We start from the raw sequence: 18,848 nt of genomic DNA on the forward strand, positions 1-18,848 counted from the left end.
AACGGAAAATATGCAACACAATTTTCCAAAGGAAAACTTAGCGGTAGGTGGTTAGAGAAGCTTGTTGAGCAAGAATGGCCAAGAAACTCTCCAAGGACGTAACTTTGAAATAGGAACCTAAGTCTAGTTGAGGAGCAAGAGATGTAATGTCTGAGAGAGAAAAGCAGTAGCCAGATAATGAATCCATTCATTCAAGGAATGCAGTGCACTGGGAACATGAACTATAGATGGAGAAGTGAAACTCCGGAAGAATTCATTTAAAACCGAAAGAGAGATACGTTGAGTTCCACTTTCTTTTTGCGGCCACGGTTGCTTTTCATATGAACTCTCTTCACAAAAAAATGCACTTCTGCACATAAAGATACTTTGCATATAATCAATCCAGGTTAAAACTCTTTCCACAAGGGACAGTGCAGCCAAGTTCCTCTGCAGATGTGAAACACCTTCAAAGAGAGCTGCTTGGGTAGCGGGAGAGAGGCCCATTCTCCCCAGGGAGTTTTGTTTCACTTTCTTGAGGAAGGCTGCAGAGCAGCGTGCATTCGGCTCAGCAAAAGTCCTCTCTAGGCAGCCACCCAGGGCTTTCCGGCTGGCCTCAGTGTTCCCTCCCGAAACCCAGGGTTGTATTTCCACATCGCGCTTGACCCAGGTCCACATCATGCAGGGCCCTGGGGAGTGTCATTAGTGGCGGCGACAGCAGGTGGGTGACTGTGGGCCGGAGGAGAGTGCAACTCCTGCCCACAATGGCCATTATTTAAGCAGGCTGCTGTAACCCTGCTCTCCTTGCAAGCCCACAGTGGTTCCGGAACAGACCTTCAGCACTTGCATTGATTGCCAAAGTTGGATACCATCTGCCTTGCCTTTAAATTAACTGGGGCAGTTCTAACCCAGAGAATGGAGAGCTAGGAAAATGGAATTGATTCTAAGCTTATTTCCATTCTGAAAGGCAGTAAGAAGCAGTAATAGAGCTAAGGGAGGGGTGTGTTCTATGAACTGTGAAGTACAATAAAAGAAATTGGCTGTAAACAGGATTTGGGTGAGAAATAAAAATTTCTCAGAAGGGCTGCTTTTAAGTTTAAGGCCTAAACACCTTGTTGGACAGGTGCTACTCAAATGTTTTGGGAGTTTTGTTTTTTTAAAAAATATTAGTGATTTTTGTTTTCTGGCTATGCATGTTCACACAATGCCACCTTCCAAATTATGAAATTAAAACCTGGCCTGATTACCTCAAGCTCAGCATGGCTGAAGTTGAGCTCATTTTCTGCGTCCACAGAAATGCTCTTCTGCCTCTTTTCCAGAGCTCAATTAATGGTCTGTCCATCCAAACTGTCAGTCAAGACAGATGCCTGAGACCTCACAGATTCCTGTAATTCCCTCACTTCCCACAATAATCTCCATCCTCATCTCGTAGCCATTGTGAAGAGGGGCGGGGGGTAGGGTGAGGTGGAGCGGGAAGTAGCTCATTACATCCAGAACAGAATTCAGAGATATTAGAAGCTCATCACATGCTCATAGCTAGGCTGTGTTGATCCAGTGTTCTCACAGAACATCAACATCAGATAAGTCATTTGGACCCTGATACAATAAGACAAGCAAAATCACCGTGAAACCCCCAAAATATCCAACATCCCCCTTTCTCACTAAAATGAGTGACTCCTGGTTCTTTACCAATTCAGCTGTATCTTGGCTTGAGTCTGCCCTTCCTATAGTTAAATCATTGAGATACCCAATCATAAATCATAGTATTGCCTCCTACTTTCTGATAGCATCCCATCTAGAGTGACCCCCCACTTTCTTAGATGCCTCCCCAAATTAATCAAAGCCTCAATCCTATAATAGATTTTTCTAGCACCCTCTTAACTGAGACACCTCACTCTTCCCTTGGTGTGTGTTCTCCTTTGCTGCAAAGAATGATAAACCCGACTGGTTCAACCACAGGTATGTTCCTAGTGGGTTTTGGCAGGAGGTTATTGACACCATTCTCCCCTCTCCATTTCTAGTTGAATCCTTTGCCTAATCATCTCCATCCTATAATGCTGCAACAGCAATGTCATGCCTGTGATCCCTGGTTCCAGTGTTCTTCTTCTCCAGTTCCTCTTTGCCGTGAGATGGATCCCTCTACCCCAACTCCAGCAGATTGTATCTGGATCTCCGCGGAAGGGTGAGACTTTTCATTATTCAAAAATGGAGCACAGGGTAAGACATATTATATATATATTGACAAAATTAACTCCTAGAGATGATGCACTGAGAAGGGCACATCATTTCTGTGATATTGTTACCAACAATGCACAGCCTCATTCTAATCATGAGAAAATATCAGACAAATCCAAACTGAGGGACAATATACAAAATAACTGATTAGTACTTTTTAAGAGGTCACGAAAGGCAAAGAATTAAAAAGAGTGAGGAATGGTTACAGATTGGATGAGAACAGAAAAAGGACATTGTGGAAAAACTGGTGATACTCAAATAAGATTTATATATTTCTTAATAGTATTATATTAATGTTAATTTCCTTGTTTTGATCATTGTCCTGTGTAAGGTGTAGACATTAGGAAAAGCTGGGTAAGGGGTTTACAGGAGCTCTGTATACTGTTTTTGCAACTTTTCTATAAGTCTAAAATTAGTTCAAAATAAAAAGTTAAATAAGGCATCGCTTTAAAAAAAAAAGAAACACTGCTCTGGAATACTAATCTAATCATGTCACTTCTCTCTTAAAATCATGCAATGGAGGAGGGGGAGGAATTCTTCTGTGCTCTTTTTCACTTGTAAATTACTTAGGATGACACACAAGGTGCTTTAAAAAGCTGTCCGCAGTCCCGCATGCTGGCCTTCGTGCTCTGTCTTGAATTCTCCAGCAATACTGACCACAGCAAGCTCATTTCCAGGCCTCACCTTCCCACCGGGAGAATTGATATGATTCTATTCATCCCTTATCTCCTCTCTGATGCTTTCCCCCTTGTCCCCAGGCAGCCACTCCCCAGCACTCCCTCCTCTGGACTCCCAAAGCCCAGCACTGGGCACTGAGAGGGAGAGGAAAGGATGGTGAGAGAGATACAAATACATTGAGAGGTATGTACAAGTCATGCATTAGCTTAAACAAAGGAAATTTATTGGCTCATGGTTTTGAGGCTAGGAAAAGTCCAAAGTCAAGGCATCATCAAGGTGATGCTTTCCTGAAGAAGACAGTACAGTTCTGGGGCTGGCTGCTAGAGATCCTTGGTCCTTGGTTTTTCTGTTACATGCAATGCATATGCAACCTCTCCTGGCTTCTCTCTTCTCCTCCAGGTTCCATTGACTTCCAGTGTCTGGCTGCTCCCCATGAGTTCTCTGTGACCATCTTTGTAAGGTCTTCAGTAATAGGGTTAAGACCCATCTTGATTGAGATGGGCCATATCCTAATTGAAATAGACTCATGAAAAGGTCCTATTTTCAAGAGTTCACACCCATAGGGATGGATTAAGTTTAAGAACATGTTTTTCTGGGATACATAGCTCCAAACCACCAGTTATTGACCAACAAAGCTTAGTGCTCCTCTATAGCGTCTAGAATTATCTTGGAAAAGACTGCCAGCCAAAGACCACATTTCTCAGTGCATCTGGGTGGGATCATGTAACTAGCTCTGGCTGGTAAAATGGAGGGGGAGTCACATGTGACATTTCTGTGTAGACGGGGGCTAATGGTACACTCTCTCTTCCTCCAGTCTGCTGGCTAGATGTTACCGCATGACCTGAAAGCCACAAGACTGAATCAAACTGGGCCCATGAGTAACCATTTGGAGGAAAGCCACCTTGGAGAGTCACCAACCAAGGACTTCTGCATTGAACTTGGCATAAGTGAGAAGCTTTTATTTGGTGAGTCACTGAGATTTGGGGTGTTTTGTTACAGAAGCCCAGTGCAGTCCACCTCAATACTTCCTCAACATTCTGAATCACTGTCTGTTCCCTCAACTTACCAAGTTGTTTCACTTGGCCTGGCCTTGCAATCTTTGTTCTCTCCAGCTAGAATGCCTTCTTCCTTTTCTACCTGACAAACTATCAAGACTCAGCTTGTGACAGCTATTCTGCAAGTCCTTTTCGGACATTTCTAGGCTGCGCGCTCCTTCCACCTCCATACCCACACTGCACCTTGTGCCTCAGCCTCCATCAAACCATGTTGACATAGTTATCTTCTCAAAAGATTGTGAGATCTGTAAATGCAGGCACCAGGTCTTATTCTTTATGTTCAGAGCTGCTAAAATAATGCCTTACATATGGTAGGTTTCAAAACTGGTTTTTGAGTCGAAGTGAATGGGGGAGTGAGGGGTCTGGGACATGCCTTGCTCCATTGCTGGTGGAGTGTAATTGGTCTGAACTGGATTAGAGGGTTGTGTGACTACAGGTAGATCCCATTGTAGCTGCAATGCTCTTGAAATCAGTAAAGCATCTAAAGGGAATGCCTGGAGTAGAGACGGGGGCCACTAGAATTTGTCTTTTGCTATTGGCTGAAGGTTAGTGGAAAATGTAAGTTTTTTCTTTTTCGGAATGTGTATTTTTAACAGCCGCAGATCATGTTTAATGTGCATTTTTCTTGAATAATGTTGCAAATTTGAATTCCCTTCAGAGTTCTGGCCAGAGAGCTCCTTTCTTCTCTGTGAAATTTGGGGTTTATTTTTTGAGGGGAGAATGAGAGAATGAACAACAAGTTCAAATGAAATGGGAGTGCTTTTACAGGAATATTTTATTTTCTCCTTCCGAGTTTCTAACATAGCTTATAAAGTGAAAATACCGTTTTAATAAAAACAGAATACTATTAGTTATGTGAAATCCAGCCCCTCTTCCTTCAGATCCACCGAGGAAGCCGCTCATTCCTTGGGATTGGCGACCACGGCCGTGGTGGAATAAGAGTAGGGACTGAGCAGGGCGGCGATGGTGTAGTGGCGGTGGCCGGAATCGTTTGCTGTGAACACGACCTGGGAGAACATAGACGGGGCCGTTTCCAACAGAGCCAAAAAGACCCGAGCCGTGGACGGAGGCACCAGGGGGGCCCCAGTGCCAGGTTAATTATTTTCATTTCATTGTTTTGTTTTTTGGAACACTTTGGACACACAGCAAAAATCCAAATCCACTGGTGGGTTAAGCTGTGGGAGCCTGGAGCAGTCCTCAGACTTAGTCCTCACCCTATCTCTGAGCAGGTCTCCTGTTGTGCAAATTGATGCCACAGATCAGGGCGGCCCAAGCCTGACTGAGGGAAGTTGCAGGGAGCCTACATGTTCTGGGTCATTTTCTCAGTTTGCAGACAGTGGGGGTTTTGGAGAAAGGTGGGGAGAACGTGGAAACTGGCATTGAGACCTGTTGTGAGTGTTGCCCTAGTACTGCAGATACCACCACCGTAGGCTTGGAGACACAGAATTTCAGAGCTGGAAGGGAATATTCTTCCCGTTTTACAGATCAGCAAACCAGACCTCTGAATTGCAGTGTCTGGCCCAAGTCTACACTGTGACAGGGCTGGACTGGAAGGGGAGACCCCTGTCACCCAGCACAAAGAATTTCCCCCCTCTAGTTCTTTGCATTTTCTAATATGAAGAACAGGTGTATTTTTATGTATATATAACAATGACATATGGAGTGAAAGCATTTTAGGTTCTATTTACAATACTGTAAAGTATAGAAAGTCACCTTGGGATTCTCAAATATACACATATGTATTGAAAACAACTTAAACTGTCTAATGGGTCAAATTGTTGATCAAATTGTTATTCCAGTCAGTTGTGTGCTTCTGTCAAATTTAGTAGAGCTTCTAAGATTGGGCGCTGGGAGAGTCTAGGTACCTACAGTGAGACAAGTCAGGACAAGCTTGGTTCAGGAGAGAAATGGAGGGCGGTGAGGTGTTTAGTTTTCCTTATGTTGTATAAAGTCCCTGAATTTAGCTTTGGACACACCCTGGATAAATATATTTTGTTCCTAATATAGAATAAAGGAAGTGTGGACTCCTTGGGGACAGGTGAAGAAAGAACCGATGAACCACACCCAAAACAAAAATAGCATTAGGCTAAGGGGAGGATACCCTCTGCCAAGGCTTCTCTCTGAAGGAGGAAAGGGTAACCCTTAAAGGGCAAGTTTCTGGAAGCTGTTAGGGAACATTTATCTCTTACAGTGACATTGGCCTCCAGTCCCACTGGATTTGTCCTAAAAATTGTAAATAACATAATCTGTGCTAAAAAATCCATGAAGTGGAAAGGCTTAATAGAGCCAAAGGACATTTTAAAATTTCCCCCAGCAAGTCATTGAAATGGCCACCTTGGTGATAGACCCAGGAGGTGAGTAGTGCTGAAGGAGAGCAAGGTTCTGGGAGGTACTTGGCAGAAGAAGCCGCAGGAAAGGAGCTCAGGGCTCCTCAGGGCTCCCCCCAGGCACCAGTCACCACAGCGAGGCAGTGGGAGACACACTTGACCACTTGCTCTCTTCACTCCCCATATCCATCAGGCTCCAAGGACTGATGGTTCTGCCTGAGATATCTTCTGTCTGTCCCTTCCACTCTGTTCCAAGGCCAGGGATGTGTTTTCATCTCCGAATCCCCATCATCTAGCACAGTGCTGAAGAAGACGGTCTTGACTGAAAAAATGTTTGTGAGTGGGCACCAAAAGAGTGACTAATGGACAAAGAATCTAATATCTAATGAATAAGAGCAACATGTCATGGCGGTTCAGCAGTGCCTCTTTTCAGATGGCCCCTTCAGGCTGAGACCCAGGGAGACAGAGTCCCAGGGAGGCTGATCCAGCTCTCCTGGGGCTGATCACTCTAGGGACAAAAGTCTTGTGGTGGGGACCGGCTAAGCCCTGTACCACTTCCCACCAGGCTCGGCGTCTTGCTGCCTGGCTAAGGGGTAGCAGGGGACATGCTTCTTGTGCAATGGGGCTCCCTTTGTGACTTGTGGCATCCAGAAGTCAAACAGTCCCCTACAGTTGCCCTGGCAACACTCTCTACTAAAAGAACCATTTTATTTCAACTGAAAGTCTCATCCTTGACTAAGTCAGAGGGAATGGTTCCCTTTCATGCTGAGCTATTTTTGATGCAATTATTTGATCTTTAACTCTGACCAACCTGTCTGGATTCTATTTGCATGAAAGCCATCTGTTTTAAATGACTTCAGGAATTACAGACAAAAAGAGGCAGGGAGATGAGGCCCATGTATAACTGTTTGAGGTTCCCTATTATCCCCAAAGCAGAAAAACAGAGTGTGGACCATGGGTAGCAAATGTGGCTTTTATTCAGCCTGGCTTCTCACAGGGAGAAAGTGTCCCTCATGAGGCACAGCTGCACTGGGCCCTGTTGGTAATTATTCCTGCTCCTCCGCTTACTAGCCATGTGACCTTTGACAAGTTAACTTCCCAGTGCCTTACTTTCTTCATCTGTGAAATGGGGATAATAATAGGATTGATCTCAATTGGTTGTTTATGGAGGTTAAATGGATTGAATATAGGAAGCATTTATAAGAGTGTCCAGAATGTGGTGTATGCTTGATAAATGTTATCTTTTGTCATTATTATTTTGCATTTTCTGTCTCTATATGCATTGTGTTCTTATATGAAGTAACACAGTTCCACAATCATGTCTCCAAACCCCTGGGAACCAGATGTGTTTTTTCATTGAGAATTTTTCAGATTTTAGAAAAGTAAAATGGTGTATCAATGCTTTATTATCATTATGCTAAGTGGGGCATTGATGGCTGCCCTATGATCAAACATATCAATATTTCGTCAGTCAATATTCAGGCCATGTTACTAATTGAGTAAATTCAGGCCATGTTACTAAATGAGTTTTCACCAAATTTGGAAAAGAAAGTTTGTTTTTCAGAGTTTTATGGATTTCTGAATTGTAGAAGTGGGAGTGGAGACCTGTGCTAGTTCAATGCTTTCCTATGACATTTTCATAGTCTACTAAGTGCAAACGGTACATTTCCTGGGATTCAAAATGGCCCAAAACACAACAACAAAAAACAACTTGAGTTTCTTATATACTCACCTCTGCGTATTCATGGAACGGGGAAATGCCAAGTGCCTTCCAGTAGGATTTGGTGTCTAATTCTACTTTATATACTCCTTCTACAAATTTATCTTCAGTTGTGAGCCCATGGAGCTCTCCAGATTCACTGGTTTTCCTAGAGAGTGCAGAAGTCCAGATTAAGTCGTATGAGGCATTAAGGGATTAAATAGCATGGCAAAGTGACTATGCATATATTCATAACCAAGTTTGGAGGGAGGAAACTCTAGGAATACCTGAAATTAAATGACAGGAAACTTGACATTCAGTTTTCAGAAAGCTTGTTGCAGATTTTTCCCTTATGAGAACAAGATACAGGTAAAATATTTCAGCTACAAATGTCATTGTGATTCAGGGCTGGTGATTGGATTAAGTTCCATGACTGTTCCTGGTTATGACCCTAAACTGCTCTGAATCTTCAGTTCCCTGTGACACCAAGGTGTCCTTCTTCTCCCCCATGGAGTGAGTGTACATTTTGTAGAGGTAGTATCATTTATACACACATTAGGAAACCCAAAGTGCAATGAGGAACCCAAATCTGGCTCCTTTATATATTTAATTAATTTGTTCTAATCTAAATTCTTTGCCAACAACAAATACTAGGCAAATTCAATTTCCATCTAAGGACCAGTGCTATAGCTCAATATTAGAAATCCATCTCTATTAGATTGCAATAACAAAGACGGATAAAAATGGGAGTTGTCTTTACTGACTCTGACCATGCATGCCCCTTCTCCTCTTTCTTCTTTTCCAGGAAGAAAATATTTAACTCTGACTTTCTTTTTCTGTCTTAGCGTAAGGAAAAGATTCACAAGATCATCTGAATATTTTTGGTGCCCGTTCTCTCTTGATTAGAATATTCTCTTAACTACTTTCCAAGTTATGCTTGGTATTTTATGTAAACATAAATAAATTAACAAATAAAAACTCAATGAAAACCACACAAAGAAAAGGGTCATCCCAATGATGGTGAAGAATTATAATGTGGTTCTTGGGATTCAATTAAAGCCCAAGGTAATTCTCTCAAGAGATTAAATATTCTTCTGCTTGGTGCTGAGGGTTTCTTGGTTGCACTTTTTTTCAGTTAGTTGGGTTAGGTGTACTAATCTGCATTTTCTTTGAAATTCTTGCTAGTGGAGGTGGAAAAATTCCATGAAAATTGTAAAATGGCTGATGAAGTGAGCAGTCATTTTTGTATTTGATGTTGATTGAGTGAAAAATTAGTTTGTGGGTATACTTTGCCTACATGTCTTGCTCTTCTATGCCCCTTCTTATTGAGCTCCACAGCCCTGAACCTTACACATAGTAGATGCTCCACAATTGTTCATCAGACAAAAGCCCTGGATTCTGGATGATCCAAATAAACTATAGGCAGGTGCCTTGTCAATTCTGTCTCTCGATTCTTGCCCTTCATTAATAAATTAACACTGCATGTACATCTTTCCTAAAATTCTAAGACAGGGATTCTTAGCTTGGGTTATATACAGGAGCATCTATGAAACTCCTGAAATTACACATACGTTTTTTGTATGTATGTGAATATGTGCATACTTCCAGGCATGGAGTCCATAGCTTTCGTCATCTTCTTAAAGTAGTCTGTGACCCAAAAAGATTACCAAGTCAAGGAGTTGCTGGCTCCTTGTTTTCCCTACCATCTACCCTAAATGGTACTCAGATTCCTGGTTGCCTCCCAGCGAAGCAAGAGGAGGGCATCCTTCTCTATACACAATTTTCTCTCCCCACATTTTTAATCTACTTGTGGATTCTTGAACCAATATGCTGTGTCTCTCTCTTTAATAAGGGATGGGGCCAGTAGGAAGATGTAAAGAAGTTCCATGAGTTGGTTGGTTTGGCAACTTACCCGGTGGCAAAGGGCTCCCAGGTCTCATCAGCAGCCTTTTTGAACACTTTCACAGCTACGTTGACAGCGGGACTGCCACGGACCGCGTCCAGAACTTTGACCATCAAAGGGCACTTGGATTCCCCAGTGCCCTGGGCCGAGAGAAGGCATGTGGGAAATTAACAAAACTAGTAAGCATGAAAGGATTTATTCTTTATGGCATTAGAAATATGGAATGAGGCAGGAGGTACATACCGGTTCCATTTCCAGCAACTTAATTGTTGACAATTAATGAGCTTCCCAACAGATATAACTGTTGCCAAAGCAAGAATGGTTTTTGCCTCAGGACACTGCTATTGCCCAGGAATGTGTATAATGAATTATAAAGGGAAAAATAGGTCCCATGTGAGCAGCCTCTCCATTTGAGTGGAATTAGTGAAAAGATACAATATGCTGTAGGACCAAATATTAAGTTTTTCCTGAGAGCATTTTAGTCAGTTGTTGCAATTCCCTCTAACTAGTTGTTATAAAATAATGGCTACTTCGTGACACTTTTAATGGTTATTAGTTAATTCTTCTAGAGGGTTTAAGAATTAGATATCTGACTAGAAGGAGGTTCACAAAGACTTTCAAACATTAATCAATAATGAATAATAATTTTGATTTGCTAATGTCCCAGAGCATAATCACATGCAGTTTGCCTCACAAATAAGCTTTATAAAGGGATGCTTTCCTGAAAATTCAGTGCTAATAACTCTGCAAATATCATATCCCTATTTCTGTTATCTCTCTGAGGAATTGAGGCTCTAGGCATTGCAAATCCAATGCACCCAAGCAAAGGGGGAAAGCACCAAGAGTTCAAGCCCATCTTCAGTAAACCCTGGAGAACTTTCTTCTTTTTAGGGTTTGAATCAATGATTTTAAAAAATAGATGCTGGGTACCCTTGCCCCTGGTAACAAAAGCTGGTTGGCAAAGCTGGAAGCAGACACAACCACTCCGTCCAGTAGACTTATGGAATGTATGAGAGGGACCTCACAGAATCAAATACTCACCCCAGCCTCAGATACAAATACCAGCCCAGCAAGGCAAAGGAGAAACAGACTGTGAGAAGCCATCCTGCCAAGAACTCATGGACTTCTGTGGCGGCTGTCCCCAGCGTGGGGCTTTTATACTCACTTCTCCCAAGCCAGGCTGCTTATCCCTGCTAATCTGCCTCCAAACCTGCTGATTCTGATTATTGACTTCGTCAACAAAGGGAGAATAAGTAACCCACACAAATATGAACCTTGCCTAGAGAGATTAGAGCAGCAGCTCATTAGCTCTATGAAATATTCTTAACAGGTCAATTGACCAGCTGGATCACCAAAATAAAACAATCAGAAGAAAGCAACATTATTCTTCTCCCTACTTGGCTCCATCCGGCGACATTCTTGAGATTCCTTTTTCCTCCCTTACCTATTCTTATGAATGTTTTCTGTTTTCTATGTGGTTTTGTCTTTCATTTCAGATGATAGAAGTTTCAATAATTTATTTTACTTTCTGTGACTTTTGGCTACCCAGGCTTAAATATAATACATTAGAAAATATAATTGCAGTTGATGTATGTCCACAAGTCAACAAAGAAAAAATCTTTGGCAGTGCTTAAATTTTAAAAAGTCTGCGTTTTAGCCAAGCTGAGTCATTTGGAAGCTTTGCTTAGTCAGCAGTTTTTCCACATGTTTTTGTGTTCTTCCCAGACAAGATTCATTTCAACCCATATAATGGCATATTTCAAACTGCCATTGGTGAGCCTGAAATATAGAAAATTAAGTCAATCTTATTGCGTTTCCTGTATTAGGCTTGCAGAAACAAGGCTGCCCAGCTAGCTTTTGTCAGAATCAAAATTTCTGGAAGGAAGGACTGATGTCTGTGAGAACTGTAAGTCAGTTGACAACAGACTCTTTTCCTCCTGGTGGACATGCAGGTCTAAGTGGTATAATCATCTGATGATTCATTGATCAAGTACCAATCACTGTGTGTATGCATGCACATATGTGTGTGTGGGTAGCTTTGTTCAGTGCAGTAAGGATGGATTAAGACAGGTTTTTGTTTCTGTAAAAATAGATTTGTAGAAGTCATAGAAAACATAGGCAAACATTTTGGAGAAATACATGCCAAGGCTTTCAGGGAATGGTAGAAGGGGCAGGAAGGCATTCCAGAAAGGTGTAGGAAAAGACTTGGGAGAGAGGGTTGAATACAGTAAAGCAACAATGATTAAATTCAGTTGAGAGCATAGCTAAGAATGGAATCATATAGTTTTTAGAGTTTGATTTATGAAGTAGAACCAGGAAGAGTTTTGAATTTTGAGTTAGATGGCCTGTCATCCAGTTCCTAGTTCTGTTGCCCATTTTCCTTGATGACCATCTATGAATTATTTAATATCTCAGAGAGCTTACTCACTTGTAAAATAGAAATACCTACTCTTATACTTCAAAGGACTCTTCTAATAACTTTAAAAATCAGATGATGTAAAAGCACTTTATAAATTGCAGACCACTATTCTGATGTTGAGTATAATATTCATATAATTTGGTTCAACATCTCTGCCTAGGAAGAAAATCTTTTTCTAACATCTTTCATATATTGTCTTCCAGTAGTCTGTTGACTATTTCCCATTGCTCAGAATTTGTAAAGACAGCCTGATCTCTGACTATAATCCTTAACATTTGAAAGCTCTTTCACATTCAAGAAAAAATTTCCACCCATACTTCTTAGCACTGTTCTCTGTTGAAACCTGGAATTGTCACCTGTAAACATTGTTATCTGGCAATTTGGGGCTGAACTTAGTTGATAAAATTAAAATTTGAGACATGCCACATATAAACATTTGGTTTTCTGGATTCTCTTGAGAATTCAAAAAAGATGGTAGCCTGGGGTCCACATTGACATAAGGCAGCCATCTGTTGGAGCTCCTGCTCCACTTTTTGCGTCAGACTTCATAATGTCCTAAGCCTCCTTTCCAACTCTGAGGCTGGGTCACATACATTTCCAGTGGTAATGTCATGCTTGATGGTTTTGTTTTTGTTTTTTTCTCTTTCTTAACAGCTGTCCTGTTTCTTTCGTCAGTGTTATTGCCCTTCTCTTGGAAACCTGAGTTTGGTATTGCTGATCTTCTGATAGCCATTTAAGTAGTGCATGACAGCTTATTTTCTTCTGTCAAACAGACTATCCCACTTCTCTGAACAATTCCTCTTCAGACATGGTTGCTAGAATTCTACCCAGAACTTCCTCCTCCAGCATATTCCCATTGGTTGCTGTTTCTCTTCCAAGGTGATGGCCTGAGGACACTCACTTCAGATGAGATCAGGCCAACCCCCAGGGCACAGAGACTGTTACCTCCCTTGAGAAAGACTCCACTCCAAATGATGCCCCTGGATGCATTTGCATCTGCACTAGTTGTGACCTGCCCTCCATCATGGCACTGCGCATGGTCACCTGCTGGCCATTTAAAATCATCATCAAGATGCCCCCTCATGCTATGCTTTTATCATTTGCTTATTTTAGCCTGAACACAAGAATTCTTCATAAATTTCATTCTGTTAGTTTCAGCCCACAATGCCCACCCTGTTGGTATCACTTAATCGATTCTCTGATTCTCTGTATTAGCTCACCCTCTAAGCTTGACCACCTTAACTTGCTTGTCTGAACCATCTGAACTCCCATTGAGCTGGAAATCATTAATAAAACTTTGAATTTGAACAAGACAAGAAAGTGGGATAAAGTGAAGCAATTCAGAGAACAATGAGGATCCTGAATCTGATTGGTATTGGTAAACCTTGCAGAGATACATATTTTTTTTTTCCTTATAAAAAGAAAGGAAATTTTTGGCAGAGGTCTTGAGATCAAATGTGGGTAGTCTAAAGTAAAAGTAAGAGAGCCCAGGGAGAGGAAGCTTCCACTGTTTTAGGGGAAAGAAGAACAAGGCTGAGGCAGGACAGATAAAGCAAAGAAGAGACTGGGCATGCATTTTTTTGTCAATGAAGCACACAGTAATGATAAATATAAGAAAAGTCCAATGTTTCTTGCCTGAGAGGGAATTGTGATGACAGAGGGTTAGATAGATAAATATGCACTCCCAGAGATAAGACGATCTGCTTTCCTGTGCTTATCTGAATTTGCGAAAACTCCTTCCGAAAGATCTTGGTGCAATGTCTGCCAAGCTGGATGAGATCAGGTCAGGGGTCACCACGGTCCTGGAGTCCTGAGTGTTAGCTGCAGATCCTGTGTGCTCTCAAGCAGACAGCAGCAGGGGGAAGGACCCAGCACCTGAAAGCAAAGGAGCATTGTTGTGACATTGAAGCTATGAGTTTGTCTTTTCTTAGCTGTGAACTGTTTTTCTTCATATTCTGACCATAGGGCTAGATGTTTAATTGAGGAGAAAAGGGACTTATTTGATGATAACATCCCTCCTCATACTATAAAATATGTAGTGGTTAATGTAAAACTCAGACTTCCCTTAGCTTAAAGTGCTTCTACCTCTCATAATGGACAGGCTTATTTATTCATTTTAATCTTTTACATCATAGGAAAATTCTTTATTCTTCTTTTATTTTCTGAGGGTGCATGCTGACTGCTAGCCAGTAATCTGTTGATTGACACTGACGTGCCCACTTTTTAATGTCGTTTCTGGTAAGCTGATTAGCCAGAGTGGTGAGTTGGCTGGCTGAGTGCTTGGACTAGACCCCATAGGAGAGAGGGCAGCAGTATTTAGGGGCCCTAGATCTTTGCAGTCTCAGGAATTCCATTTTATCAGCTCTCCTAGAGTGAATAAGCTCTGGGGGGTTGATTAATGGTAAGCAAATCATAAAAGACTCGTTTAGAAACCGTAACACCAATTTAATTAATAGTCAGATGGTTGCTGAGTGAGCAAAGAATTGGGGCCAAGGGACTTGGTTAACTTTGGAGAATAGTTCATCTAGACTATGGGAGAGCCTAGAAATGTCTCCTAGCTTCCCCATAGGGTACACTTTTCCAGTGCCTGGAGTGCATGTGTCCACTTTATTCAGCATGTTTTCTTCCAAGGATTGTTGAATAAACACTGACAAAGCCTTTTCTTTTTCCCTTCTTTTGTTGTCCATATATCCAAGTAAAGGCAAACATTATCCAGGATATGTTAATTACACCATGTTTTATTTTTTTATAAACTGTAAGTTTAGTTTTATGGTTAACTTTTAGGGGCCAACCTCGCTGGTAGCAACAATTGGGAACTCCCTAATATGAGTCTTCCTCAACTCCTATCTTGTAGGCTTGAAGAAAAGAGTGGTGGTGGGGGTAGGTCATGAAAAGAATTAGAAGTATCCTTCAAGCCAATTACCTCATGACATTCTGTTGCAGTTTCATCTGGTGAAACAGGATTAATCTCTCCAGACAGAGGAGTCAGGGCTGCTTCCTCAAAGATGGTGATTACAGGTTTAGCAGGCACTGAATGGTTAATCTCTTTAGGTGGCGGTTAGATGGCAGGCTCCTTAGGGCAGACTGGAGGATGGGTAGCTTCTCCTCAGGGCAGACTGGAGGTGGAGGGGCTGTTTCCTCAGGGCAGACCATTACAGTATACCTAGCAAAGACTCAGAAGAATCCAGGGTTACAATGTCCCCACTGACATTATTGTCAACCCATATGCCCCCATACCAATTTTCAGAATCCCATTCTTTTCCAATCAATGCCTTTACTTTAACAGCAGACAGCCTGCAAGGTTGAGATTTTAGTTTACATTGTACATCTGTTAATTGCACAATGAGCCTCTGGGTCTGTTTTTCAGAAGTCTCAAGTCTGTGGCCACAGAAAATAAGATTTTCTTTCAGGGCACACATAGAAACCTTTATGTCTGTCATATGGCATTTAAGTTTCAAATTTGAAGCCTTCAGCTCATCCCTTTCTCTTTTGATGTTATCCAGCAAATCTAAGAACAGCCAGCCAACATCATTATACCTTTTAACCCCACAAAACTCTTTTAAGGTGTCAAAAACACTGTCACCTAAAGTCTGGTCTCGTACAGGAGTATGATTAGGAGAATCAAATGGTGATATTTTGCATATCTCCATTGCCAGCTCACGCCATGGACTGTCAGTGCCATCTTGATTATAGGAAATAGAGTCATTAATGCCTTTGAGTCTAATCAGAGTAGAAAACCAATTGTAAAAGCCCAATTTAAGATTCTGTTTCTCAAGAACCACCCTACTCCTGGTACCAATCTGTATTAATTAGGGTTCTGTAGGGAAACAGAACCAACAAGAGATATCTGTAAATATGAGATTTTATAAAAGTGTCTCATGCAACTGTGGGGATGCATGAGTCCAAATTCCGTAGGGCAGGCAGTAAGAGGGCAACCCCAATGAAGGTCTTTGATGAACTCCCCAGGAGAGGCTGGTTGGCTGAAGAAGAAGTGAAAGTTCTCTCTCCTCTCCTTAAAAGTCTTCAACTGATTGGGTTAAATCCAGCTGATTGAATTATCTCATTGCAGAAGATACTTCCTTCTTGATGTAATCAGCCACAGATGCAATCAATTGACTGAAAATTTAACAAACCAGCCACAAATGTCCTTGCAGTAACGGTTAGGCCAGTGCTTGCTTGACCAGACACCTAGGCACCATCACCTGGCCAAGTTGACACATGAACCTAACTATCACAGCTGTCTTACCCCACGTTTGGCTTCTTTGGGTAGCATAATGCTTTTGATCTTCATCTATGTTGTTTCACGTTTCATTAATTTTCCTTTTTAATTTATGAGTATTGTTTTAGTTTCCTAGGTTGCTCAAGTACCATGAAATGGGTCAGGCTAAACAATGGGAATTTATTTACTGACAGTTTTGAGGCTGGAAAAATGTCCAAATCAAGGCATCATCAATGTTTGTAAATGAAAACTTCAGTTGTTACTTTGAGTCAGTGTCTTATTTCTCTCTGTCAGAGAGATCCTCTTTAATTCTTGGAGGATCTAAACAAAAGAATCATTTGACTCCTCCATGTTCCTCAACATTCTTGTCCCTTTGGCATGAGTCCTTTCTTAACATTGTCGGTTGCACCCATCCATTCCTTCTGTAACCAGAGGCACCACATCAGCCTAGACCACTATTGTTGACATTGTAGGAATGGCTCTTGCTGAGGTCAGTGTGATTCTAGGCAGAGCCCAGCTGGCCTTCTTCCAAGGGGGCGTTACCCAGGTGCATTCGCCGGTTCACGTGGACTGACCTATGTCCAAAGTCGACTGTGGAGGCTCAGAACCACAGTTGCATCAGAAATCTCAAAGATGGACTATTTGAAGGCAGAGGGTAAGGAAGCAATGCCAAGTTGAACCTTGAGGTAGATGTTTCTGTGGCAACCATGCTTTCCAAAAACAAGTCCTTAATGAGGATGTAGCAATAAGGGAATTCTCATTGCTTCATTTATAGATGGAGTATGATTGATTTTTCCAGTTGAGAGGACTGTGAGGCCTGCTAAGTTAACAAAGGGGTTAACCTACAAGTCAGTCTTGCTCTCCTTCATCCCCACATCTCCTCCATCCCTCTCCTCTTCAGCCTTTCTGCTCACTCATGCTCACTACCACTTAGACCACTCCTCTATCCATCCCTTCCATCACAGGCCCAGAAAACTTCAATCCCATTGCACTACAACTCCCCTCTATCCCCAGTCAGCAGTGTAGTGCTCTCTATCTTCAGCTTAATTGAAACCTGAGCTCTCCTGATAACTGCATGCATTTGAGCTTTCTTCAGTGAGTGCTAGTCCCCCATCTGACCTCAAGACCTGAGAGCCCTCATCACTCCTATGCTGGATGTGCTTGCCTTCTCTCCCAGCCTGTGTCCTATGGTCAATATGCCTCATATCCTAAATTTGCTGCTATTTCGCCATGGAACAGTACCCATGGAAGTAGACCTTGATTAAAGGAAAAGTTACAAAATCATCTTGCTCATGCCCTCAAAATACTCATTTAATCTTAATGTAACCCTTGTTACTGCTTGGCAATTTTTTATATCCATACCTTAATGATTCCTGTTGCATTTCCTAATTATTCTTAAAGACTTGGGTTAAACATTTAACTTCCATTTCTTTTATGAACTATTCCTTGACCTTTCCCCTTTCATTTCCTTGTTCAGAGGAGAGTTCATTATTTCTTCTGGGTTATCCTTCTTTCTGTCATCTTTCTAGATTAACATTCCTGCTTTGACCTTCATCTTTTTGTCTGTCTTCTAAGAATGTCCATTATCTACTCTTTATTGTACTTTCAACCTCTTTCTCTCCACTCATTCCGTTCCTTTATGCCTGAAAACTGACTCATGTGAAACCAAGGCAACATTCCCCACCCAAACCTTTCTACAACCTTTGACTGTGATCCTATCTCTCTCATCTCTAATCACTGCCAAATCACTCAGAAGGCTAATCTGCCTTGCCTCTTCCCCTTTCTCATCATGCCCAGATTTCTCAACTTCTTGCAGCCTAATTTTTCCTGCCACCACCTTCTTACAGGACCTCTTTACTCCAAGTATGCTTCTATTCTTATCATCCCTAAATCCAGAAGTATCTTGCCAGTTGTCTACTTTGATCATTAACTCCCACAGCTCCTCTATCACGTCTCTGCAAAGAACATCCATATCTGTTCATTCTGGCCTGGGCTCACTGTCTGAAACTCCCAACTCTTTTGGAGTTCCACTAGGGCCTCAAGCTCAACATGTCTAAAACTGAACTCCGCATTTCCTCCTCCATTCAAACATTCTCACCCCATCATCATTCTTTCTCTAAGTGGCATCACTCTTCACCCAATTATGCAGGGCTCAGAACCTCAGGTGTTCAGAATTAATACTCAATTCTCCCTCTCTGTTGTACCAGACTAGAGAAAGTAGTATCAATTCTATTTCCAAAATATTTTCCCCATTTCTTACTTTCTGTTTCCACAGCTGCCTACTGAGTTCATACCTTCATTGCTAATCATCTAGCCTTTGCTAAGCTATTTTCCATA

At 41.8% G+C, this 18,848-nt stretch overlaps 1 protein-coding gene and 1 long non-coding RNA gene across 2 annotated transcripts in view; one reads left to right on the forward strand and one right to left on the reverse strand.

The window, feature by feature from the left end:
- Positions 1 to 1,780: 1,780 nt before the first annotated feature.
- Positions 1,781 to 18,848, forward strand: part of LOC119511141 — a 40,434-nt gene continuing 23,366 nt past the window's right edge. Inside the window, exons 1-3 of the long non-coding RNA XR_005212159.1 lie at positions 1,781 to 2,158; positions 2,970 to 3,072; positions 3,704 to 3,854. This is a non-coding gene — a long non-coding RNA (uncharacterized LOC119511141). The remainder of the gene's footprint in view (positions 2,159 to 2,969; positions 3,073 to 3,703; positions 3,855 to 18,848) is intronic.
- On the reverse strand, positions 4,702 to 11,065 carry TTR (transthyretin). The gene is made up of 4 exons (XM_037805575.1): positions 10,915 to 11,065; positions 9,883 to 10,013; positions 8,004 to 8,139; positions 4,702 to 4,951 (listed from the first exon to the last, which is right to left on the reverse strand). Exons 1-4 carry the CDS (start codon positions 10,975 to 10,977, stop codon positions 4,844 to 4,846), a joined length of 438 nt encoding a protein of 145 aa, XP_037661503.1. The 5' UTR covers positions 10,978 to 11,065; the 3' UTR covers positions 4,702 to 4,843.

The sequence above is a fragment of the Choloepus didactylus genome, chromosome 16 (genome assembly GCF_015220235.1).
Source record: "Choloepus didactylus isolate mChoDid1 chromosome 16, mChoDid1.pri, whole genome shotgun sequence".
In the NCBI taxonomy this organism is placed as follows: Eukaryota; Metazoa; Chordata; class Mammalia; order Pilosa; family Megalonychidae; genus Choloepus; species Choloepus didactylus.

Excerpts from the sequence above, each read along its gene's own strand:
- TTR (XM_037805575.1), bottom strand. The coding sequence starts at position 10,977 with ATGGCTTCTCACAGTCTGTTTCTCCTTTGCCTTGCTGGGCTGGTATTT. Across the intron at positions 10,014-10,914 it reads TATTTGTATCTGAGGCTGGG|GGCACTGGGGAATCCAAGTG; the intron begins GTGAGTATTTGA and ends CTCTCGGCCCAG. Across the intron at positions 8,140-9,882 it reads TGGGAGCCCTTTGCCACCGG|GAAAACCAGTGAATCTGGAG; the intron begins GTAAGTTGCCAA and ends TGCACTCTCTAG.